Source organism: Archocentrus centrarchus, chromosome 1 (genome assembly GCF_007364275.1).
Source record: "Archocentrus centrarchus isolate MPI-CPG fArcCen1 chromosome 1, fArcCen1, whole genome shotgun sequence".
In the NCBI taxonomy this organism is placed as follows: domain Eukaryota; kingdom Metazoa; phylum Chordata; class Actinopteri; order Cichliformes; family Cichlidae; genus Archocentrus; species Archocentrus centrarchus.
Genome location: NC_044346.1, coordinates 1131372 through 1157669, shown reverse-complemented (window position 1 = coordinate 1157669; position 26298 = coordinate 1131372). Strand labels below are relative to the sequence as shown.

At 44.7% G+C, this 26298-nt stretch overlaps 2 protein-coding genes across 2 annotated transcripts in view; both read right to left on the bottom strand.

The window, feature by feature from the left end:
- Nucleotides 1–20631, bottom strand: part of wdr17 (WD repeat domain 17) — a 37896-nt gene extending 17265 nt beyond the window's left edge. Inside the window, exons 1-16 of the mRNA XM_030735462.1 lie at nt 20572–20631; nt 16741–16869; nt 15450–15633; nt 15141–15371; nt 14306–14416; nt 13976–14116; nt 13590–13712; nt 12290–12477; nt 12033–12201; nt 5078–5169; nt 4853–4935; nt 4679–4765; nt 2584–2748; nt 2209–2324; nt 1925–2011; nt 1520–1669 (exon numbers count right to left, since the gene is read on the bottom strand). Of these exons, the coding sequence (XP_030591322.1) occupies nt 1520–1669; nt 1925–2011; nt 2209–2324; nt 2584–2748; nt 4679–4765; nt 4853–4935; nt 5078–5169; nt 12033–12201; nt 12290–12477; nt 13590–13712; nt 13976–14116; nt 14306–14416; nt 15141–15371; nt 15450–15633; nt 16741–16863 (2050 nt within the window). The 5' untranslated portion in view covers nt 16864–16869; nt 20572–20631. The remainder of the gene's footprint in view (nt 1–1519; nt 1670–1924; nt 2012–2208; nt 2325–2583; nt 2749–4678; nt 4766–4852; nt 4936–5077; nt 5170–12032; nt 12202–12289; nt 12478–13589; nt 13713–13975; nt 14117–14305; nt 14417–15140; nt 15372–15449; nt 15634–16740; nt 16870–20571) is intronic.
- A 1395-nt stretch (nt 20632–22026) lies between these two features.
- Nucleotides 22027–24559, bottom strand: LOC115773331 (high mobility group protein B2-like). Its single transcript, XM_030720035.1, has 5 exons — nt 24409–24559; nt 23422–23581; nt 23104–23252; nt 22837–23011; nt 22027–22756 (listed from the first exon to the last, which is right to left on the bottom strand). The coding sequence occupies exons 2-5, from the start codon at nt 23566–23568 to the stop codon at nt 22586–22588; spliced, it is 642 nt and encodes a 213-aa protein (XP_030575895.1). The 5' UTR covers nt 23569–23581; nt 24409–24559; the 3' UTR covers nt 22027–22585.
- Between the last annotated feature and the right edge of the window lie 1739 nt (nt 24560–26298).

Here is a 26298-nt window from a genome sequence, read left to right as displayed (position 1 = left end):
GTGCGGCAAATTGTTCATTACTTACAAAACGGCCAATGTGAGAGGTTTTGTGTGGACCGATGATGAGGTTGGATCGCTGCTGCACACAACGCTGAATTACAACACGGTAAAAACACAGGAAAAGCATAAGAAGCACTCGTGAATCCGCGAGTACTGTTTATCAGTTTGCGCGTGTGCGAAAAACTGGCCGTCGCAACCATAGTGCGCATGTGCGAGTCGAGCGTTTTCAAATCACCCCGGTTTCAAGTGTTTACACGAAAACGCAAGCCGGTGCGTTTCTGAAACGCTCCACTCTGGACCCCGTTTCTGAAACACATCGTTTTCACTCTGTTGTCGTGTAAACAGAAGGGCGAAACGCATCAAAACGACACCGTTGTCGTGTAAACGCAAGGTCGAAACGCATCAAAACGACACCGTTTCAAAATGAAAACGGTCTTGTGTAAACGGCACCTCAGAGTGATGCTGAAAAGCTCATTCATGCATTTATTACTTCTAGGCTGGACTATTGTAATTCATTATTATCAGGCTGTCCTAAAAGCTCCCTGAAAAGCCTTCAGCTGATCCAAAATGCTGCAGCTAGAGTACTGACAGGGACTAGAAAGAGAGAGCAGATTTCTCCCATATTGGCTTCTCTTCATTGGCTCCCTGTTAAATCTAGAAGAGAATTTAAAATCCTTCTCCTCACATACAAGGTCTTGAATAATCAGGCACCATGTTATCTCAAAGACCTCATATTACCATATCACCCCAACAGAGCACTTCGCTCTCAGACTGCTGGCTTACTTGTGGTTCCTAGGATACTTCAGAGTAGAATGGGAGGCAGAGCCTTCAGCTTTCAGGCGCCTCTTCTGTGGAACCAGCTTCCAGCTTGGATTTGGGAGACAGACACCCTCTCTATTTTTAAGATTAGGCTTAAAACTTTCCTTTATGATAAAGCTTATAGTTAGGGCTGGATCAGGTGACCCTGAACCCTCCCTTAGTTATGCTGCTATAGGCCTAGTCTGCTGGGGGGTTCACATAATGCACTGTTTCTCATTCACCTTATTTACTTTGTTTATACTCCACTCTGCATTTAATCATTAATTGATATTAATCTCTGGCTCTCTTCCACAGCATGTCTTTCTCTCCCCTCAGCCCAACCGGTCGCGGCAGATGACTGCCCCTCCCTGAGCCTGGTTCTGCTGGAGGTTTCTTCCTGTTAAAAGGGAGTTTTTCCTTTCCACTGTCACCAAGTGCTGCTCATAGGGGGTCGTTTTGACTGTTGGGTTTTCTCTGTATTATTGTAGGGTCATTACCCACAATTCAAAGCGCCTTGAGGCGACAGTTTGTTGTGATTTGGCGCTATATAAATAAAATAAATTGAATTGAATTGTGTAAGCTTCAGCCCACTCAGAGTTTTCCACGATCATGGCGATGAAAGAAAGCTGCCTTGGTAATGAAACCAACGTAGGGTTTGCAGCTCAAGTCCAAAATATCTGCAACACTAAGATATGAACGAGCAGCTCAGGTGTGATCTCACCTGTGTTTCCGATGATCTTCTCCCAGGGCTGATCCGTGAGGATGTTCAGCAGCAGAGGGGAGATGAGGGGAGTGAGGGACCACAGCCTCACCGTGCTGTCTCTGCTGCAGCTGGCCATGGTGAACGGACGGCTCTGATGACACGTTAGACCTGCACGTGCGCACACACACACACACACACACACACACACACACACACACACACACACACACACACACACACACACACACACACACACACACACACACACACACCGTAGAGCAGTGTGAGGGGCAGTCAAAGGATGAACATGCATGAAATAAATGAATATTCAAGTGACGAAGTTATGACAGAAGGTCTGATTTACACGTCTATTAAAACACTCTTAGACAGGATGCTGTAAACAGGAAGTGTTGACTGACTCACCGTAGACATCAGCTCCGTGGTCGTAGACGGTATCTAAACACGTGCCATCTCTCGTGTCCCACACTCTGATCGTATAATCCCAAGAACCTGCAGAGCAGCACATTTACCTCAGCTCATTATTAGAAACATCCATCACTGGAACAGGAGATATACGACAGGAAGTATGGAAACCTTTTTCCTGTGTTTATGTAGAGAAAAAATCCTGAAAATATCCCCCAGTCCTAACGGATACTGATCACAAACCAGATAACAGCAAAATCAGACACAACTTTTAGCGACATTACCTGAAATGAGGAGGTAAGGCACCTCTGTGTTCCACATCAGGCCTCTGACTGGAGCTGTGTGGCCACTCAGCACATTGATACACGCGTCCTGTGTGTAGTCCCAGATGCGAACAGTCCTGCATGCACGCGCGCACACACGCACACACACACACACACACACACACACGCACACACACGCACACAGAGGGGACATCTCTTTGAATCAGTTTAAAAGCATTACCGCAGGCATATTTACACGTCTGCAGAGTTCATGTTTCCACATCCACACATCCCTCGGTTCTTATTTCATCGATCTTCCTGGTTTTCATTTGGTGCTACAGAGAAACATTTTGGATGGTGTGTGTTACCGTCTCCTCTCAGTGTGTCTGTACCCACCCATCGTCTGATCCAGAACACAGGATTCCTTCTCTCAGTGGGGACCAGCGAACATGGAACACTTTAGCCAAGTGCCCCGTGAACACCTTCAGAGGCTGGTCCGAGCTGGTGGCCAGGTAGTACACGCGGACGTTTTTATCCTCACAGCCTGTTGCTATCATATCTCTGCAAACAGATGGGAAAGGGCTGGAGGAGGTAACTGTGTGGAGTTACACAGCATTAAAGGCTGACTCCACTTTTTTTTTTAAACTGCTGGTCGGCATTCAGCAGCGGCAAAACGCTGTAACATTTATTTAAATGGAAATGCTTGGGTCGAACGGGCTCCTATATTACCCACATTACCTAGATCAGCTGATTTATGTTGTGCGCTGACCTTAAAACATTTCCAGGTTGATTGAACGCCTGTGCCACACCCACCAAAGGACAGAAATCATCCCCCCCAAAGCCTGCTGCACACTCCTAATACAACATAAACTGAACCAACATGTTGCAGCCTGGGGAACAGGTCCAGATTAAACACTGAATATTTCATTCAACCCACTGTGATTCATTTGTTTAAATAGCAGATATCGATGGGTTAAACATTCTCTGTCCCTGCTCATACAAACACTGTATATAAAAAAGGTAAGTAACCCAGTGGTTTATGAAATCCTGTTTTGAAGCCTTGCTGTTTGCATTTTGGGCATGGACACAGATACCTGCTTATTAGTGCTAAATAACATCCAAAGGTCCAGTTCAAGGACTCCAGTAAGCTGAGGTGAAGCCTAGAAGAGCAGCTACAACCACCTGTGTCGCCATCCACCTGTCAGTCAAAGAGGCCATGGCCCTTTAGGCTTTAAGGTGTGAGTTATTATAAAGTTGTTTTGAAGGAGGAAATTATCCACAGAGACCAAAGCAGTTTCTGTATCAGCTGTAAACATGTTTATTTTTGCTGGAAAGTTGTAACATGGGAGTCTATGGGGACTGACTCACTGCTGGCGCCCTGCTGGACTGTAGAGGAACTGCAGTGCCGGGTTCAGAGGTTGCAGTTTGAGCTCACCTGGCAGCACGGCTTAGGTTTTTGGGACAGACGAGACCAAAGTGGAGATTTTTGGTTCTACAAGCTTCTGCATCATGAGGTGGACACGATGTATGTGGCTGGTTATGCATGTGTACGCAGATATTAGCCTATATTTAGCTTGACTGTGAAGCACGGTGGTGTGGTGGTTAGCACTGCTGCCTCACAGCTACAATAACAGAAGGTCCAGGTTTGATTCCACCTTGGCCCGGGCCTCTCTCTCTGTGTGGAGTTTGCATGTTCTCCCCGTGTCTGCGTGGGTTTCCTCTGGGTAGTCTGATATCCTCCCACAGTCCAAAGACATGAACTTCCTGGTTTTAGGTTAATTGGTCACTAAATTGTTCTAATGTGAGTGTGAATGGTTGTTTGTCTCTCTGTGTTAGCCCTGTGACAGACTGGTGAGAGGCAGGGTGTACCCTGCCTCTCACCCTATGTCAGCTGGGATAGGCTCCTGCCCCCCTGCGACCCTGAAAAGGATAAGCAGAAGCGAATGGGTGGACGGATGTGAAGCCTTCACTTATGCAACACTGTAGCCCGGTCTAAAGCATGCGCTGCCACTTGACTGTAAGTGGGACCTTAACAGAACATCATGTCTAATAAAGTAAGACTTGAAACTAGTGACTGGGACCGTCAGAAAAGAGTTTACTGAGGTCACAAAGCCTTAAAATGTAAAAATCATCACCTAATCCTGTTCTGCAGCCAGGCAAACATGGAATTCTCCTGATTTTAGCACTGTTGTGTCTCTGTGGGTCATACTGTCTTCTAACACTGTCTCCACTGTAGAGATACAGGGAAATAATGGATTAGGTTCTTTAAAGTACTTGTGAGGTACATTTTGTGCCCAGCTAACCTCTCACACCATCCTTTCTTCAAAGAACAGGCTGTGACAGTACAGTGTCCTCTTTCTGCCTGTTTTACTTGCTTTTCTCCCTTTTTTTAAATATAGTCCTGCTTTATGCAGTCATATCTTTTCATTTTGCTGTAAATGGTTCATTTAAATGAAAGAGTAAAGCCAAAATGTGCGGATGAAGGTCTTACTTGTTGTTCTGGCTCCAGTCACAACCAAACACAGCAGCAGGGTGTTTGTACTTGTGGAGGATTTTCCCGTCGATGGTCCGGACGATGCTGTCGGCACAACAATGTAAAAGACACGTGAATCGCTGTGAAGGACAAATAAGATGCTCTCATCAGGAGAGAAGACAAAGTACTTACCAGAATCCGTCTCCGCTGCAGGTGGCAATCCTCTTTGAATCTTTGTGGCTCCAGGATATACAGAAAATCCCGTTCTTCCCGTGCTGTTGGACAACAGAGAGGTCATCACTGCAGACACCATCGTTCTAATAAGCTGGACTCAGTATTACTCATTATTTTAACTCATTATGTGATTAGTTTCAGAGAACCATGGCATCAATGAAAGGCACGTGGTGAAGTATTAACCTCATTGAAGCGAGTGATGATTTTTCCTTTCCTGACATCCCAGATGAACGCTCCGTTACGAGACGTCGCTCCTGCGATGCAGTTCAGGTCTCCTACAAAACACACACAAAAAGAGATGTCACCAGCGTCGGCATTTTAGCAGCTGACAACACGGGACAAACAAGTCAGCACAAAACACAATTTACACAAATACTCCGGCTGACGTGAATTTTATCTACAAAACCCACTCGATGCAGTCAAAGGTTTCCAAACATCTACATCTACATTAGAGTTTTCTGTGTTTTCCACAGTCCATCCATCCATCCATCCATCCATCCATCCATTCTCTTCCACTTATTGTGTTCCGGGTCATGGGGCGGGCTGGAGCCTATCCCAGCTGCCACAGGGCGAGAGGCAGGGTACACCTGTACAGGTCACCAGCCTGTCGCAGGGCCAACACAGAGAGACAGACAACCATTCACATTCACACCTATGAACAATTTAGAGTCACCAATTAACCTAACCCCAGTAACTGCATATCTTTGTACTGTGGGAGGAAACCGGAGTACCCGGAGGAAACCCACACAGACACGGAGAGAACAGGCAAACTCCACATAGTGGAGTGGACTTTTCCACAGTGAAACAAAAATATCCACGCTGTCCCTGCTTTTAGTGACAGAAAGAACCAACGCGGTGTTCAGTTCTCTTTGATTTCACTGCAGTTTCTGATGATTGATTGATGATGATTTCATTATGGTTGTGGTCATTTTCACACTCAGGTTGTGTTGTATTATTTAAGTTTGGAGTTTTGATTTTTGTGTTTGCTGGCTCTTTGGTTTCCTGTGATATTCCCCAGTCTTTTGCTGCTTTTGCTTCATGGTTATCCTGGAAATGAGTTTCAGTTTTGTGAGTCTGTGATTTGGTTCCTGTTTAACTTTATTGTTTGCGTGGTGTCTTTCAGTTTTGTGTGTTTTTGGTTTCTGTCTGCATTGATTGGTCTCCACTGTGTTCCCTTCTGTGTTCACGTGCTAGATTCCTCTCGTGGCTCGTTTTGGGTTTTGGTTCCTCTTTCTCTGTCCTTACCTGTGGCTCGTTCCCAGGCCTGATTACTGCACACGTGTGGAACCAAGAAAGCACTTAAATAGCACCTGTATGACAAAGTGACGCAAGCTAATAGAGCTCAAGAAGCAGGACATCATGTCACCATCTAAAGAGATCTGAAAAACGTGTGCTTATCTACAGTTGTTTGAACTGATGACCCGAGAAGCTGCAGTTGTTTAGAAGCAGCCTGTTAAGCTTCCAAAGGCCCAAACTCAGCACTACTGAATATTTGGGGACTGCGCTTAAAGGCCGGGGCCGTGCCAGGAAACAACTGATTCAAATTAACGTTACCAATTCTACCAAAGAGAGCGGTCAGCTGTCCAGCCTGAATTATGCCAGAAGACTGTTGATGCACACCAAAAGCATCTGATCAAGGTGCAACATGGTAAGGGTCATTTGACCAAATATTAGTGGGGGTGTATGTATACCTGTGTGGATCAGAGAAAATCCCAAATCATTTCAAAGTCAATTCTTGTTTCTAGAGTCATTAAAGATGTGTGCTGGGGGTGTGTGTGTGTGTGCAGGGGTGGCCAAGCAGTTGGCATTGTAGTGTGTGGCCAATGGGTCTTCAGTGCTCTTGATGGGTTGCGGACAGCCCGGGTGTCCTGGCTCTTTGTCTGTCTGTCTCGTTCTTCTGGTGGGCGGAGCTGCGGCTTTCCACCCTCGTTAGTAAGCACATTTCATGACATGGACACAGACACTCATGCTTACTCATGCAAGCACGGTATAACAGGATTGTTGGTTTGTGTATCCATGCTTTGTCTCGGTCTTTTTTTCCTTATAAATTTATTTTTCCAGGTATTGTTTGTTCTTTTGTGTATGCTGTTTGCTGGGGTATCCCCTTTTTCTATTTTTCTATTTTTTTTCTTCTCTCTCTCTCTCTTTTTTGTCAGCCTGTCAACTCTGGCATCACAAGGACACCTGTATATGTATAAATAACACAAATAAATAAAATAAGAGGACAACATTAACTAGAAGAGCCTATAGAGAATCTATAGAGCTCATCTTAGAAGAGTAAATATGCCTGGCACAACAGTGCGTTCAGACCACAATTCTGGTTGCAATATCTGCCAGTCATGACAGGCTAAAATAAAAAAGTGCCTTGAGGTGACTGTTGTGATTTGGTGCTATATGAATAGAACTGAACTGAAAAGGGCTTCCTTGAATCAATCTGCAGAAGTGTGAAAATCCAAAGACATATTTCATGCACTGTGGATGGCAGAAGGACATAAAAGCTGGTCAAATAACACTCAGACCTGCCCGAGGAGTGCAGAAGTATCTATGAGGGAGCAAACAGCTGAGCACAACCAGTTTACAACAACACAGAGACGGTAAGGACACAACAAAAAGGTGGAAATATGGTGGCAAATTCATGATATTAAAACATTATGTACTAATCAATGCACAGTGATAATCTCATCATCCATTTTGTTATGCAGCACATGACTGCAACCAAGAGAAGGCTGGATATCATCCTTTGAATTGTGTAACATCCTGAAGTCACTGTGTGAAAAAAGCCACATGCAGCCATGTGAGAGCTGGTTTAAGGGCAGGTCACATGAACAACTGCAGACTGACATGAAAGTCAGGGCAACTTCTTAAAAAGTTTTGGAAATACTGGTGATCTTGGTGAGACTTCCTGATCATATGACGCTAATGTGTTCAACACAAGCACAGACCAATAGTTCTAAGCCAATCAGGATTCTTTTTTCTCTTTTTAAGTGGGCGTGACTTATGCACAAACCAAAACTCAGGAAGAAGAGTTTAGAGGCAGAAGCAGATGAAGGGACGTCAGTTGGATCGTGAAGCCTGTTCGGGTTTCTTGTACTCGATAAACTCTTTCTCATCCCATTCTTCAGACTTTGATGATCTTCCCCAACACGAAGACTGAACGAGCTGCTTTCTCCTGTCCTGTTACTCTAAATTCACTTTGAGTAAGAGCCTGAGTTTAACCTGATATTTTTGTGGTTAATGATTTACTGAGTTTCTGGGTTTTCAGCAGCACAAATAAAAAGCCTGACAGGAAACATCTGCGGTATCGTCCTCCAACAGGATCGTCTGCCGGGTGGGAAATGTTTGTGTGTTTGAAGATGTCTTTTTAATGCAGACTGTAATCTGCTCACATTTCGCCACTTTTTTCCTCTCAGACACAAGAAGAAAAGCATGAAGACTGTGATTCTCACTGTTCTGGTGCTGCTGGCTGTCAGTCAGAGTGAGTTAGCCTGCAGAGCTGCTCTGAGTGTTTATCAGATGCCTGAAAATGCAGACATTTAACACCAGATTTTGTCCTTTGGGTTAATTATTATTTAAGTTATTTTAAAGGTGGACTGTATCTGTGAATAAGGACCTTTGGGGCGTATATGATGGATTTTTTTTTGTTGACAGGTGAAGCCTTGAAGTGTAACTGTGGAGGCGACAGGCAATGTTCAGGTCCTGTGGAGACGTGCCGCGGTTCTAATGATGTCTGTTTTTCTCTCATCATCAATGCTGGATCCAGTAAGTATCACCTAAAACAGGGGTCTCGAACTCCAGTCCTCAGGGCCCGGTGTCCTGCAGGTTTTAGATGTGTCCCTGATCCAACACACCTGAATCAAATGGCTAAATTACCTCCTCAGTATGCAGTCAAGTTCTCCAGAGTCCTGCTAATGACTTCTATATTTGACTCAGGTGTTATGAAGCAGAGACACATCTAAAACCTTCAGGACACCGGGCCACGAGACCTGGAGTTCGAGACCCCTGACCTAAAACATTTGGCAAAAATGCATTATTGGACCTCGAGTGAAGGAGTTGTCTGACAGTCAGTTCTGTCCTGTGACTTTCACAGTGGTAAAGTACTCAAAGGGTTGCATGGACGCGTTCGACTGCAGTTTTTTGAATCAGCCCCCCCTGACCATCTCCCAGTGCTGCCGCTATGATCTGTGCAACTGATAAACTGATGCCACGCAGGACATCTGCTGAGGAGGCAATAATCTGCTGCCATAATAAAGATCAGCTGACTGCATTTATTGTCTGCATGTTCATTTTTTTACCATCAAAGTTATTCATTTGTTTGTTTAAATATCTGGGTGTGATTTTTTTGTGTACCAGGCTATAAACATAATTTTAATAATGTAAAACTGGACACTGGAACATCGGGCTCAATATTTGTTGTGAAAACACTTCAATGATCAGAGGAACAGGAAGAACTGTTACACTTACAAACTAAATTAGACGAGCTGGATCTGAAGGAAGCCTGAGGTGCATTAACTCGCTCCAGAGCTAACTGGGTTTCAGAGGGTAAAAAAAAGCAGTTCCTGTTTTAGTAAATTAGTAAAAACAAGCAGCCAAGAAAAGCAAATCACTGTTTAAAATGTGGATAATAAAACTGGGACCGTTTTTAATCAAATTGCATCAAAACCAGCGCTCTTCATCATTTTCAGAGACTCAGTCAAACATTTTGGGGGGAAAAGAAAAATCCATTTATTTTAAAGCTGAAAAAGAAATGCAACTGATTTGAAAATTGAGCAACTTGATACTGCTATTACCTAAGTCACCGATGGGCGGACTGCGATCAGGACCCACACCTCTGACCAGATTTTGACAGACCATTTCTATTTTACTCTGCTCGACATTTCTGGTATTTACAGTAAGGTTATTTTAGTCTGCGTGGCCTTTTAATTTTTCTGTACGGTAGTCAGTGTATGTACACAGAAACACAGACCATGCTGCTCAGCCAATCAAATCATTTCTTCAGAGCAGGTGACCACAGAAAACTGAGGAGACCAGATTAAGAAGTCAGAAGAAGTAAATGAGGAGCTGAGGGGTTAAAGGTGAGAGGGTCCATATGTGAACTGTACTTAAGGGAAAAGAGGAAAACTCAGACTACACCGATTTTTAATTCTTAGTAATGAATGCAAACCTTATTTTACTTGAAAGGAAAACACAATATTTTATTATTAAAGTAGCCTGTTGTGGCTACTTTGATTTACTGAGTTTGTGGGTTTTCAGCAGCACAAATAAAAAGCCTGACAGGAAACACCTGCGGTATCGTCCTCCTACAGGATCGTCTGCCGGGTGGGAAATGTGTGTGTCTTTGTGTGTTTGTGTCGGTGCTGTTAACCTGCAGAGCTGCTCTCTGCGTGTTCAGCAGAAATGTTCAACACAAAATTGTGTTCTTAGGGTTTCTGTTTAGATTTATTTGATATTTTGAAGCTAAACTGGTGGCAGTGAATGAGAATGTTTGTGTTGCAAAATGATGGCTGAAGATGATTTATTTCACTTGCAGGTGAAGCTGTGACGCATTACTGTGGAGGCGATAATTACTGTTTATGTGCTCTGGAGACTTGCTGTGGTTCTGTCTGTGTCTGTGCTTCTGACATCTTTAGTAAGTATTGATTTCAGCCAGCGTACGATTCAGCATGAAAAACGTGCAGGAAAAAAGCCATTTCTTTCGGTGGAGATTGGTTTTTCCAGCAATCCGTCTCTTCCGGAGTTACTTGAAGGCATCTGACCGCAGTTTTCTAATTCAGTCTGATCTGTGCAACACATAAACTGGCAGCGTGCGGGACAGCTTCATTTTAGCACAATAAAGCTCCACTGACTGCTTTAATTTTCTATTTTTACATGAACTTATTTTTTTATTTTTGATGATTTTCTAACAGTGTAAAGCTTGTTGTTGGTGTGGAGTTACTTTAAATAAATTGTTGTGAGAAAGAGTTTTTTCCATGATGCAGCAGCATTGATCCTGGAATAAAAGCACACGTCTCTCCTGCTCTGTCTGTTTTTTTTCTCTTTGGTTTCAGATCATCACGGTCGTTTTACACCTGCAGGTTTCTGATGCTTCAAATGCCATTTAGAGACCCACAGCATAGTAAACCACAAAACTGATAATGCATCTGCTGAATGTTTATCATTTTTCAGATATATTGTTTCTTTTCTTGTGTTGGGACCTCCAGGTCTGAAATGGGACCTGCATTCTTTCTAATGTCCAGCAGGAGGCGATGCCTCTGGCTTATAAAAGAAGTCTAATTGGATTGAAGAGCCCACTGCTCAGCTAATCTGAGCTCAGTGAAACCTTTCCTGGGGAGTTTGTGGTCTCACTGTGTTTATTTTGTAGATTTGGATTCTAAAAGAAGCTATTTTACCACGTAAGGCCCAGATAAACACCGACACAGACCAATCACCCCACTGTGACCCATGTAAATGGGACTCTCTGCCAGCAGAAGCCTCCCTTTGCAGACTTTTACGAGGTGTTCCCAGTCTGATCAAGCTGGAAAGAACCAGCACCACAAGAAGATGAGAAGGTGAGCCTACAGCTCACCCGAGGCCGGCACTACGAAGCAGGATTTCATTTTATCCGGGTAACTTCAGGGATCACTTCTCATGGGGGTTCATCGCCATGGTAACTTGGAGCAGGTGATGTTCCAGATTAGAGATCAGCAGGTATGAAATCACCACCTATTGACCAATCAGATCTCCAGAAAATAGCATCACCATTCCTGGAAGACCCCTCAGACCTCTGCGTGCGGATAGTAGGAGGGTCTGAAGGTTTTAATAAAGTTTAATGCCGTCGTGTTACCCTGAACACAGATTCTTAGACTTAGACTTTATAGTTGTGTCAATTTTACAACAACACTTTCTAGTTTTAAGGTTCTTCTAAATAATATTTTTTTAACAGCTGTGTTCAAGACGTGTCCTGCACTCCAGTTTCTTATCATTTATTGACCAATATAGATGTAAATATATTAACTACATATCTGCAAGAAGCAAATAAAGTCTGAGAACCACCTGATCACAGGTCATTCCTGAGTTTTTCCGTTAGGCACAGGTTTCAGAGTGTGTGTGTGTGTGTGTGTGTGTGTGTGTGCGTGCGTGCGTGTGTGTGTGTCTAACCTACCTGGAGCCCAGGACAGGGAGTAGACCACGCCTTCATTCCCGGGGGAGGTGTAAACAGCTGTTAGAGTGTTTGTGTCCCAGATCTTGATGGTTCCATCGAAGCTCGCCGTGGCGAGCAGGTTGGGATCATCGGGCTTAAACTTACAGTCAAAGATGGTTTCCACGTGACCCTGGAGACATGCAGAGCGTGAGTGAAGGAACACAGTGAGATGAAGCTCCTTTGATTTGTCATTCATGTGTGAGGATGCTGCAGAATACCAAGTCTCGCAGGAAGTCCCACTTCTTGGCTCCCATGTCGTAGAGGCCCACCCCTCCATCCATGAAGCAGCAGACAGCGTGGCCGGGAGGCAGAGAGAAGGAGCGGTTCTGTGACAGGGTCGGAGGAGGCACTGCCTCACTGGTGGAACTGGTATACTGACTTTTACTGGGAGAACAGGAACTCTGAGCTGCAGAGAGAAGTTCAGGGACAAGACGGCTGCTGAAACACGCTCATCTGAAGAGCTACACTTTGTGTAAGACGTGTGGTTTGGAGCAGGACTTTGACACTTGATGCAGTGTGAACCAGATGTGCTGCAGCTGTATGCATGGTGCAAACAAATTTCAGACTTTTAATCTTTTTGCTGCCATCTTGAAAATAACATTTCAGCAGCAGCAGCAGAGTCCATCTTTGGATTTTATAAATGAGTTGCATCCTCTCACTAATGCTGCAACACTTTAAGGCTAATTGCTGTTAACTCTAGATAACAGTCCTCACATGCTCAGCATTACTGGCCCTCCATTACCACGTTGGTGATGCTGGATTTACCTTATTAAAGAGCAGATAAACTGAAGAAACTGATAAGCAAAAACAACTTTTCTTTTTTTAGGCTTTTGAAAATAGAAAGCAAGCCATCACAGGCAGTCAGCAGTGTTAGTGTTATGATGTGGAAGTTGAACCTTGGAGGCTGCTGTTACTGACATCTGCCCATATCCACTGCCAGCAATGACACGCACATATCTCAGGAGGCCAAAGTCTGACAGATGGCTGAGAGGACTCATGGTACTCACACACCCACAACACAATGACGAAAACAGCACTAGTTATACTGTCAGGGCTGATTAGGGGATGAGGCACAGGTGAAGGCAATCAGTACAGTCAGGCCGAGACAGACAGGAAGCAAAACTAACACAAACCTTCAAAATAAAACAGGAAATAACCAAAAAGACTGACCTAGACATGAATACTAACACTTAAGATGTACAGCATGAGGAAAGACAAAGGGACCAGTGAGGCATAAACAGAAACACACTGTCAGGTCAGCCTGAAAACATTTGTGTGTTGGGTCTGATTGGCCAGTTGAGGCCTTTAAAAAGATCTTCACATCTTTATTTGCCCATTGAGTATTTTTCTGCTCAAAGGTCTAAAAGATCTCTGAACAGTACATAGCTATCAATCTGTTTGGAGATAAAAGTGTGAGAAATAAATGAAAAACAACTGCACAGAGCATATTTAATGTTTCCGCTCCTACTTTCCTTGTAATTATTCATGACGTTACACCTCATTTAATAAAGACGCTACCTTTCTTGGCCAGAGGGGAGTTGAGGACATGCAAAGCGTGAAATCCCGTCTTTTTCAGCTTAAAGCTGTCCAGCGGGGTCGAGCGAGACACGTTCCACACTCTCAGCACTCCGACCTGCGAGTCTGACAGACAGAAGCAAATCGCTTAAAACACCTCAGAGGGCTCATTCATACTGCAAATATATTCAGTGAACCCAGCTGAATGTATTAGTGTGGATTTAAGTAGTCAAATGTTCTCATTATTATGCAAATGAGAATCTGTGCATAGAAGATGGCAGCTCGACAGCAGCATGTCCCACTCACCAGCTGCCCGAAACACAGTCCACTCTGCAGCGATAAAACAGAAGGGGACCCACACGTCCCACATGAACGCACACAGGCTTTACCTCCGGTGATGAACATGCCGGGCGCAGACGGGACCCAGGCCAGACACTGAACGGACGCGGCAGCTGAGGGGAAGCAGAACGACGTGATACAAGCCAAGGCCTCGCTGTCCACCAGCCGGATGCCGTTATGGAGGTTAGACACTGCAAGACAGGGAGCACGTTCATCGCTTGGCTTCTGTGGGTTTATTATAGTCACACAGAGTTTAACCGAATGGGCTACAGAGACCTGATTATGTGCTTTCATTACACTTGCAGTAACTGTATTACACACTGAAAAGTTACTTTGCCATTCTGTAACATTCAAATGGACTTCTGCTCTTCATGTCTGACCTAGTAAATAGTCTGTTGACAAAGGGTCCCACTCCAGGGCACTGACGGGGTCCTCTTCATCCGTCCCCTCTAAAGACTCCGGACGCAGTACGTGCTTTTGGCTTTTACTCCCTGAAAAAGACGACACAGGGAGGGTAGAGTCCACGCTAAACATTTCCAGCTCGATTCTCTCTTCTTTTTGTTGTTGGACACTGATGGAATCATGCAGATCTATTCTAGAGTTCAAAATAATCCTTCTTTATCTTAATTTGGACCTTGATGCGGGTGTTTCAGTTCACCCTCTGTCTGAAACAAGCTGCTGTAGCTCCTCCCCCCTTTAAGCCATTTTTTTTTCTGATTGGCTGCCCCTCAAAAGAGCTGTGTGCCATTATGACCATATTAGGAAGTCACACAGAGCCTGACCGTATCCTGATTTCTTCATTTGAAACTTTATAAATGTTTAGCGTGAGCACCCACCACAGTATGAATATGACAAGAAGTGAGGGAAAGCAGATTACAGGTACATGTTTGTGCAGCTGCAGTAGAGCAGAGTTAGACCAAAGTTCTTCTGCGAACAAGTCCTGCCACTCTGTGACCATCCTGTAACACATTCACACACGTGTTTGTGCAGTTATCTTAAATCATATTCTAAATCAACTCTAATTTCAAAGATCCCTGGGATATAAAAACTGCATGTGTTCAATCACCTGTCAAATCTGACCAAACAACAGTGAAAACTTTGGTGACTCTGCTCCAGAATAATGTTCAATCACCATCTTTACTGTAAAAGTACAGACCTCCAGACCTCCAAGCAGTCGATGCATGTCAGAAACATAGAACATGTATTCATCGGTACCTGGCTGAAACACAGACAGACTTCCATCTGTGTGTCCGAACACCAGTTTTCCCTTCTTGGTGGGGTGCCATCTGAAGAGGCAGATGTCAGACAGGAAGGAGTGGGCTTCTTTATGCACTGTGACCCCAGGATCAGGACCTCGATAGACCCAGATATAAAGGGGACCGCGCTGGGAGACGAACGCCACTCCATCAGCCGAGTTCCAGCACCAGCTGACTGACACGGGGACGCCTGAGAAACAGGAAGATGCTTTGAGGCTTTACAGATTCCACTGTGCTGATTAAACCTGGATTGGGATCATCCAGCTACCTTTAGTGTTGTCCAGTCGTGCCACCGCCTTTTTTTCTGCTACGTTCCACACGATGAGGAGGTTATCAGCAGAGGCTGAAGCAAACAGGTCGGGGTTGTCAGGACACCAGCTGATTGCTGTTATCGTCTTCTTGTGTTCTGACATGATGGACCTCAGTTTAAATTCATTGTACTGCTGGTCCAACTACAGCAAGGAGAACAAAGAGCTCTGAATGTGAAACAAAAATCCCTCCAATATACATTTATGCATTAAATCATGAAGTTCTACAACTCTGCCCCCAAAAATCAGAGAGAGAACCTGATTTAAATCTGGGGGATCTGTTCTTTAAGGTTGTTCTTGTGCACTGCCTGACTGCCTTTAGCACTGAAGTCCTCCTGCATGTATCTTAAAACCAGATTAAGGAAAAAAACAAATTTCTTCCACAGAAAACTTATGGAAAGTAACAAAAGTCCTCCCTTTCCCAGTTCATCCCGGTCACATTCATGAAGCAAAACAAACTCCACTTCAGGTTTTCCTGGTGATTTACAAACTCACAACTAAAAAAATCCCAACAAGGGAAAACAAAACGCAGGAAAAGAGGGCAGCCAGTTAGCCAGCTTTAGGATTTCTGGGTTTCCTGCACAGCTGTCAGGTCTCTGCAGAACTTCTGGCTGATTCTAGTGAAGAAAATCAGGCAAGCGGCAAAACCTGTCACAACATTAGCCACACACAGACTCACTCACAAGGCAAAAAAATGCCAGAGGTAGACTTGAACTTGGAGGACTCCAGTGCCACACTGACTGTGAGGCTCGGAGCAAAGAAACTGTGATGCTTACTGGCTGAAAAAAAAGTGCATAAAGTGAAAACGCAGGAAATTCTGGGCCACATCAGCACAAAAACATCTCAGCAGATTAAAAAAATCAAATTGAAGGATTCTCATTTTGCCACACTGGAGGAGCTCCAGTGATGGACGCGCTGCAGAGCTGCACAGGCAGACGACCTTCAGCGGATGATTGGCCAAAATGATATCAGGTATGGTTTTGATTTTTTCATGGGCGAGAGTCATTTTCAGGTTTAAATGTTTTGATTGATCATGTGTGAATTCATCAGTAAGATTTATCCAGAAAACTTTGTGTTATAACTCATGTGTACTGTACACCATCCTGCTCTACTTCACATTTAGTTTAATACATTTAGCACCCATATAAATACTTTCACACACACACACACACACACACACACACACACACACACACACACACACACACACACACACACACACACACACACACACACACAAATGGAGCTCACCTGGTAGATGTATATAGCCAAAGTAGCACAGTAGGCGAAACGGTCTCCACTGGCTGCACACACGTCTTTATTCCACGGCTGACAGCCTGCTGCCAGCAAGCCCACCTGCTTCACCTTCGCCATCCTCACCTACAGACACACAAATACATTCACACACTTTTACTTTAGTTTGTTTACAAATTCTGGGCAGGTTTAGGTTATATTTCTATACTGATGTATGGGATTTTAATGGCTGTGGCTCAGGAGGTAGACGAGGTCACCTACTAATCAGAAGGTTGGCGGTTCAATCCCTGGATGCTCCAGTCTGCATTCCAAAGTATCCTTGGAGAAGATACTGAACCCTGAGTTGCTCTTCAATGCAATTGTATGAATGTTAGATAGAAAGCACTTAAGCTTAGACAGAAGTGCTTGTGTGAATATGTGTGAATGAGGCATGTTGTGTAAAGTGCTTTGAGTGCTCAACATAGAGTAGAAAAGCACTATATAAAAACCAGTCCGTTTAATGTGTAGTTTTATCCAAACTGTGAAGCACTGTGTAGCTGTGTGTTTTAAAAAGCATTATACAAATATATTTATTATTATTATTATTATTATTATTATTATTATTATTATTATTATTATTATTACAGTGCACGGTTGTCCAGATTAACACTCACAGCACACAAGTGAACTATGTGGATCCAACAGGTTGGACAGGATAAGATGATTAGAGGGAGGATTGAATTAATCTCTGCTGTGATTGGCTGCTGCCTAATGACTCTTACTGTGAGGAAGTGACACAGCAGGCAGTATGTCTGGATGATTGCAGTGCACACTCATCCTCCAACTGAGAGTCCTAAAACGCTCCTGTAGCCACAACATTAAAAGCACTCCCAGGTAACACCGATCAGCTCAGTGTTGGGGACACTTGGGCAATAATGTGGCTGCTACTCTACCACAGATCACCCACATGAACACTTACAGACCAGTCACCCCCCCCCCCCCACACACACACACATGGCAAAGACACACCCCAACGGCAGCAGACTTCCCAAACACAACAACGTGATCAATAAAAATGGCTCAAGGAACGAGATGAGGACTCCACAGCGTTCACCCAGCCTCCAGCATTCCCCGGGCCCCAGTCTGAGCCAGCAGGATGTGCCAGCCTGACCCACGGAGGACCAACGGGATGTGGCACAGGACCACGCCACAGAGGTCAGTGTCCATACCCCCATGTGTCAGAGCTGTTTTGGCCACTATAGAGGGTTTGATAAAAATCTGATTGGTTCAGGTTGTGTGTTTGATGGAAGGTTTTCTCTGACTTGACATAACTTAGAAGTGATTTACTTTGGGAGTCAATCAGAATCTGGATCCTGGAATATCTGGAGATCCTGCTTATTCAGTTCAGTTCAGTTATTTCAGTTTGATTCATGTCTTCATGAATCAAACTGAAATAAGACAAAAATGGGAGCATTTTCAGGATCCAGGGGTTCTTGAACAGTGAGGAGGGACTTTTCAGCCTCCTCAGAGGTTGGACTGCTCTGGTTAAACATGCAGAATCACTGCCTCACAGCTCCTCAGGGTGGCATGTCCCCAATCAAGCAGGGTAAGCTGAACCCACATTTGCCAACTTGTGCTGAAGATGAAACTCAGGAGGTAAAAATGGAGAGGTAAATAAACTTCCACATCCTGAAATGAAATCGTAACAAAGGCAGGCACGCTGACACCATCAATCAGTAGAAGATCACTGTTTTTTGGCTTTTTATGTGTAGTTCATCTTCTTTGGTAAAGCAGATATCATGAAGTATCGTTGTACTGTGATGCCTTCGTTATTGTGTATGGTATCGATTCTTTTGTATTATTTTATAATGTTTTAGCAAAGCGACCTGAACTCAGTATACTCGGTACATTGGCTTGAATTTCTCTTTCATACATTTATAATAAAAGGTGGTGTTTGAAGCCACCAGCAATCATCTTTAAAGGGACAGTTCGCCAAAATCAGAGAAGCAACAAAGAAAGAGAAGAAACAGGAGAGCGAGGAGTCGCAACCAACGGTAGCTTCAAACACCTGTTGATCTGTTGGTCCGTGACCTCGTCCTGTCAGGTGCAAATAGGCTGATTTACATGTAAATTTCTCATCCTCCATTAAACTGATAATGGTGTGAATCATCTAAACAGGAATGATGTGCAGCCACAGTAATGACTGAACTGCACTTTGATGGAGGAAAGTATTTGGACATACCTGAATTGTTTTTCATATTTATCTTCATAATTTAAAAAAAATATTTGTGTGTGTGTGTGTGTGTGTGTGTGTGTGTGTATTTGACACTTTGGAAATAACACTGAATCATCACCTAAAGCAAAGAATCTGGACTTTGAGTACCTGAGACATCACAAATGTATTCAGACCTCCTGAATCCAAACTCCATGTTTCTCACAGGACTGTTCTTAAGCATTGCTGGCAGTTTCCCGAAAAGAGAAAGAGCTGCATGCAGGAAAAAGACACCGAGCCTGATCTAGATTTAAAGCTGGCCCTTGAAATCATCGTGGCAGATCCACAGGCTGTGAACACATGACCCAGGGGCCAGAACCGGCACACCAAATGGTCCCATTATTATGGGTGTTTCACTGTATTTTTGCCCTTTACAGTGGATCACATCAGGAGAGCCCGAACATTCGTTTTCACGTGAGATGACAAAGACAGCTGCCACAGCACACCAAGCCAGAGATAAACTGGTCAGTACCAGAGAATGTGGTGTTTTTGCTGTTGGTTTGTCATTAAATAACATAAACGTTTCGGTGTTTTTCAGAGAACGAGGCCAGGCTGCTTTAATCTGTTCACCATCACTTTTATAAATGGATGCTTTATTAAATGCCAACGTTTTCACAAAGACAATTTGGAGGTGCTGTTATTAGGGGACACTTCACATCACACTCGGCTGTGCGGGGCCTACAGGCCACAAGGTGGGTCTGTCAGCCCTGCAGGCGCCAAAGCCTGGAAATGGCTGGAGCAGCTTGTCTGATGTCTGAGGCTTTCCAGATTTGACATGTGCGGAAATATAATCTGTGAATGAGCTCCATTAAAACTAAACATGTCCCCAGGAGACCAATCAGGACTCCTCAGCTCTAAATAGTGGAAGGGGAGTTATTCTCTACAGGTACGCCCAGCAGAAACACAATGAAACGATGCGCAGGCTCGTTTCACACAAAAATCACTCCTGATTAGTCAGCATCAGCCCTCCTCTTCCTCCTCCTCCTCCTCCTCCTCCTCCTCTTTCGCTGGTCGGGTTTTGGTCATTTTCAGGTGAAATGGCTGTCTAAGGTGACACAAAACTGAAAGCTTGATGTGACGGCTGTCTGGGCAGCATTTCTCCGTTTTATTGGCCTCATAAACCGCAAAGACGCGCAGAGGCGCAGCCCGCTGCCTCAGTGTGGACGGAGGATGCACTCAAAGGGCTGCTCACGGCAGAAAAAGCTCCTTCCAAACGACAACACGAGCCTGAAGTGAACCGCACAGGGTTAAGATCGATGCTCTCTGCGAGCCCTGCGCCGCCGGTTTGCTGCCACCGCCTGACGCGCTCCGGCTGCCCGTCTTTTCAGCTCACTGTAAAGAACATGTCGACGCATCAACAGGTTCCTGCAGCGCCAACTAATCCGTGTGAGACACCTGCGTGTCGCAGGAACCACACACACACACACACACACACACACACACACACACACAGCTGCAGACACACTGCGCTCTGCTCCTCTGTTTAATGGCTCTTTGCTTCATTTTTCATCCTTTCTAACACGCAACCAGCTCGCGTGTATGTGTGTGTGTCTGTGTTTGTGCGTGTTTCCTCTTACCGTCAGTTGTCGGCAGGCTCGTGCACGGCGGACAGCTCCCAGGTGCTGAAATGCGTCCAGCTCACCGTCATCCGCGCGAGGTAGGCTGTAACAGCGGCGCTGATTGGTCCCAAGGAGGACTCTCTCTGATCAGCTATTGGCTGTCCGGGCTGTCAGTCAGAGGGTGTCCGCCGTGAAATTCAGTGACGGGTTCCTCTCATTGATTTACCTTTTCATTTATTTATTTTTGTAACATTTATATAAATTCAAATAAATTTTATTTATACAGCGCCAGTTCACACAGACGCTTGTTAGTATAAAGAGAGACCCTGTGATATTAGAGAGGAAACCCCAACAGTCAGATATCCCTATAGGGGATCTATCGGCAAGTCATACACTGTGTATGTGTGTGTGTGTTGACGTAAGCACTTGGTAACAGTGGAGAGGAAAATCTCTCTTTTAACAGGAAGAAACCTCCAGCAGAGCCAGGCTCAGGGAGGGGCAGTCATCTGCTGAAACTGGCTGGGGGTGAGCAGAGGGAGACACGACAAAAGACACACTGTGAACGAGAGCCAGAGATTAATAATAACTAATGATTAAACACAGAGTGGTGTATAAACAGAGAGAGTAAAGAAGTGCTCATCATGGGAACCCCCCCCAGGCGCCTAGACCTATTACAGCATGACTAAGGGAGGGTTCAGGGGCACCTGATCCAGCCCTAACTATAAGCTTGATCTAAAAGGAAAGTTTTAAGCCTAATCTTATAGCGAGGGTGTCTGTCTCTCAAATCCAAACACATGTGCAGATCAATGGCAGGAAACTCTTTTCTAAAACTGTATTTAACACAAATTCCACAGGTTAAAACACTTTATACTGTAAACTAAATATTCTACAACACAGATCTCTCTCTGGAGACATGAGCTTCCAGACCCCACTCACTGGTGGAAGGATGCAGCCTCAGGCTGATGCAGTTTGTCCCCTGATAAATACTGCACAGAGCTGCCAAACCAGATTATAAAAAAAATAAATAAAAACTGTTCTTTAGAGATGAGAATACATCTGCGTCCACATGGAACTGAGCTTAAAGCAAGTGGATCATACTGTTCTTCATTTTGTGAGATCAACTGGAAACAGGAGAAATCAGTTCTCGTTTGTTTCTCTGAGTTTACACCCAGTAACCTCACACAGGTACAGACATACATGACCACATCCTGGGTCAAGCTGCCAGAAAATAACTGACCTTCCTGCTAGCAAAGGTTACCTTGAATTAAGCACAGCATTCCTGAGGAAGGATTAACACGAAAGGAGGAAAAGTACTGAATCACTTCCATCTTTAATCACAAGTTTATTCTTACATTCTTCATGTCCCGCCCTTAAATTAATTTCTGCTTTCAAACTGTAAACGAGGCAAACAGCTGCACCCCGGATCCGGCAGATGCCATACTTGTTACTCCGATGAACCACAACAGTCTACAGTTATAGTCAATATACAAAATTTTATTACAAAAAGAAAAATCTGTTCTACAAGTTTTCAAAGTTCCACATTAAAAATGACGGCAAACATTTTTAACCAAACTACAGATAAATCCTGGTAGTAAAATGACAGTGAAGAAGCGGCACTGCTGGAACAGAGAACGTGAGCAGTGCTTCCAGAAACAATCAATCATTCTTTAAAATAAAAACAAAATTAAACAAAAACAGAAATCTTTCCAGACTGGCTGCTGTCCACTGTCTGCTCAGGAGTTTGTTCATCATATCATCACAGGAAATCATCTGGCTGCCCGTTTTTAAACAACAAGAAGGATCTAAGATGTAACAGACCCCAATCAGCAGAAAACAGTTTTAAAACAAAAATAAATCTTAAAGGGGACTAAGTGACAATAAAACTAAAATCCCTGAATTAGAAGAGGAGTACACATCGACCGAGGCCGACCGACAGGGACAGCAGGCTATACTGTTGGAGTCATCCAACCGAAAAACAAACATAAGCTGAACAACGCATCGCAAACTTCACATCCCCAAACACAGAAACTGCTTAGTCGTCATCATCGTCATCGTCATCCTCATCATCGTCATCCTCTTCCTCCTCGTCGTCGTCATCGTCGTCAGCCGGTTCTGCCTTCTTGGGAGCGGGCCTGCCCGGGCCGCTCTTCTTCCCAGCGTCGCTCTTCCCAGAGCCGCCCTTTGCTCTGTAGGCAGACATGTCCTGAAAAGGAGAAGACACGTCAGGAACACCTCCTCAGGTGCACATGAAATATTCAACACCACTGGGAAACAAGCAGGTACCTTCTCGTATTTCTCCTTCAGTCTGGCAGCCTTGGCCTCATAGGGGGCCTTGTCTTTGGCGCTCTGCGTGGCCCACATCTCGCCGAGCTTCTTGGCGATGTCACCAATGGAGATCCCCGGGTTGTCCTCCTTGATTTTGGGACGGTGGTCAGAGCAGAACACAAAGAAAGCAGAGCTGCAGGGGAAAACAGAAGACTTAATCTCAGAAAAGTCACCAAATATAAGAAAGAGACTAAACCTTCAACAGGAGGAGAGGTTTACACTTACGGTGGCCTTTTGGGGGCATTGGGGTCCTTCTTCTTCTTGCCCTTCTTGGCACCTTTAGGTGGAACATATGTCTTCATCTCCCGGTCATACCGAACCTTATCATTCTTGGCCATTTCTTCAAACTTGGACTTCTCCTTGGGGGACATGGTCTAAACACGCAAACAAATAAAAAATAAAAACTCTACAGCTACTACATAATCATAATAATAATTATTATTATTTTTTATTTTTTTTTTATTATTATTATCATCATCATCATCATCATCACCACCACCAACTACTCAGTGTTCATAATGCCTTAAAATCGCCGGGACTCACCTTCCATCTTTCTGAGCACTTCTTGGAGAACTCCGCGAAGTTCACGCTGGTTCCTGGGTGCTTCTTCTTGTGCTCTTCGCGGCAGGTTGCCACAAAGAAAGCGTAGGAGGAGGTTTTTCCTCTAGGCTTATTCGGATCCTTTGTCATGGCTGCGATTAATCTGCAAAATAATGACCCAAAAAAAGATAGAAATGAAACACCAAAACTCCTCACCGAGTTCCGTGTAGCACGCCCACTCCGCCACAATAACCGACCTCAGTCCGCACTCGCGGATTTAAACTTCTCAGTGTGCAGTGTGACTAATGGTGGATGCGGGTAAATAGTGGCAGATTTGCCGTCAAGAGCTGTAGGTGGTGTTACTGCAGCAGAAATAGGGCGAGCAGACGCCCGGGAGTGTTTTAAGGCTCTAATCGGCTTTCTGCCTCTCCGGGACAAAAAGACGCGACTCCATTTTGTATCTTCCCGCCTAAACACAACTGCGCCAAAAACTTCCCTAACAAAGTCTCCACAAAACACACTGCTTCGCCCTCACGCAGCCTCCCGTCACCTTTCTGCCTTTAAACTCGGTGCCGTCGACAGAGAGAGCGGCTCCAAGTAGCCGAGACTTCATCCAAACTTTAAAACAACGGCCGCTTCCGTCGAGCTGCGAGCTAAGCTACCAAACCAAATGGCGTTTGAACGGCGTGTTGCGCACTAACTCGGCCACACAGCGGCACGCTACAGCCGCAGCGTTAAAACACCAAAAAAAAGCACAAAACTGCCATTTTTCACCTGAAACACCCACAACGCGGTGGCTTTTTCACAAACACTTCGGGTTTGCTGTGATTTATCGCGCAAACGACCCAGAAGCCAAAACGCATAAATGAATTTTTAAAGCACAAAGCTAAAAAATACCCCCAGAAACATCAGCACAGATTAGAGCAGTTGCCCAGATCCCGCAGTGCCGTTTTTAGCCACCACGGCCAAAAAAGCCCGATGAAGTCTTACCTTCTCACCGTCAGACGCCCCGTGAACGAGTGCAGAACAGCGGACGCGCAACTGTTTTGTCACCGTCTGCGAGGCCGCACTAACTTTACGAGAACGACTTCCACAGCCCCTCCCCGCCAGCCGCGGATTGGCCATGATAAAGCATTTAAATTTGAATGCTGGGCACACGGCAGACGCGCGGCTCCGATTGGTTGTATTACGTAAACTCAAGCCATCAAGTTTGTATGCGTCACCTGCAAGCTGATTGGCTGCCCCGGGCTTTTAAACGCACGGCGCCAAAAGCCCCTCTTTGTTCGCTGATGGCTGAAACGTCTTCTTTGGCTGATGACGTCAGCTTAACCGTTTGTTTTCGAGGCGAGAGCGGAAGCAGCGGAGCCGTCACTCTTCCGCCTCCAGCAGCTCCAGCAACTATACACAAACAACTACCTGCAACAGCAACAGCGGCAAACATGCAACACAAACACAACTGCTCGTTCGGGTTTAACGGGCTCTGATGGGCGTCAAGCACTAACCAGAAAACCGAGAATCACTTACGGTTGCAGAGTTACTCATCGGACTGCAAACAAATACAGGCATGCTCAGGTGTCCATCAACAAGCAGGCCTCACATAATTTGCAGTGCATTTAAATAAAGAGTCCAAGGAGTAAAAAATAAACTATGGCTTGGTGGTGAGGGGGACACAGGTCTCTAAGCTGCAGGTTATCACCAATGCATCAGAGCAGGTTTCAGAGCTAAAGATGGGGGCAACACACTGCAAACACCTGGCAAATCTAAAGTCACGTTAACCTTTAAACCACAGACAGGCAGCGACCTGAGAGCAGCAGCCTGAATGAAAACATTCAAACAGAGGTCAGAAAGGGGGAAATGGCTGCAGGAATAATGTGCAAAATATTGGACAGCATGCCAAACTGTCTGGCTCCATCTCCAGAAGCAGGTCACTTCACCTGAAAGGTGGGAACTTATTTGGGTCTCAAACTTAACCTAAACAGCCACTGGGAGGTAAACAGGCACCTCATAATCATCTCTGATAAAACACCACAGAGACCCACTTCTGTAGCCACACACACATCCACACAGCATGGATTCAAAGGTGAGGCTTCACGGGGAGTGAAAACTTTACGAGCTCAAAGATCATCCAGAATAAGTCATAAACAGATCATTTGAAACACTTTTACTTTACAACGAGGTCATTTCAGGTGATTTACACCCTCGTTGATTAAGCAGCTGGAGGGCAATCTGCCTGAGCTGGGGGGGATCACGCCTCACAGTCGTTCAGGGGGTCGTCAGTATGGAAAGTGGAGCTCACTGTGGGGCAAATACATGTCAATGAAACACTTCTGTGCTGCTTTTATCCTTTTGTTGGGGCAAATCAGGTCCTCATGCAGCCCACCACCTCCTGCAGGCTCAGAGCACCCATACAGCATGCACGACACATTTTTATACCTTTAATTCTTCATATTTATTGTGAAAGAAGTTTTGTGTGCTGCAGAGCAGAGAGCACAGGGTCTGGGGGACAGGGAAGGGTCCCACTGATGCTGCTGAGCCTGTTGCAGTAATTTTTACCCAAGCTTTTTACTGACTGAGCTCCTTTATTTTCCTTTTTTTTTATATGTATTTGAGCTTCTTCTTTTGTATAATTTTTACATTTTTGATCTCTTTCATCCCGTCTCTGTATTTATTTGAGATATTTTATAGGTTGTGTTTAATGTTTTAGCTTTTGTAACTTTGGAGATAAATGAAGCATATCTAAAGCACTCATCAGGACTGAAAACATCACAATAATCCAAAGCAGGAATCAAACATGGGGAGGGCTTAAAGGTCAAGACTAAAAACAGCTTCTACCACAGAACTGCTACACTACTGAACACTGACCATAACAAACCCAACAGA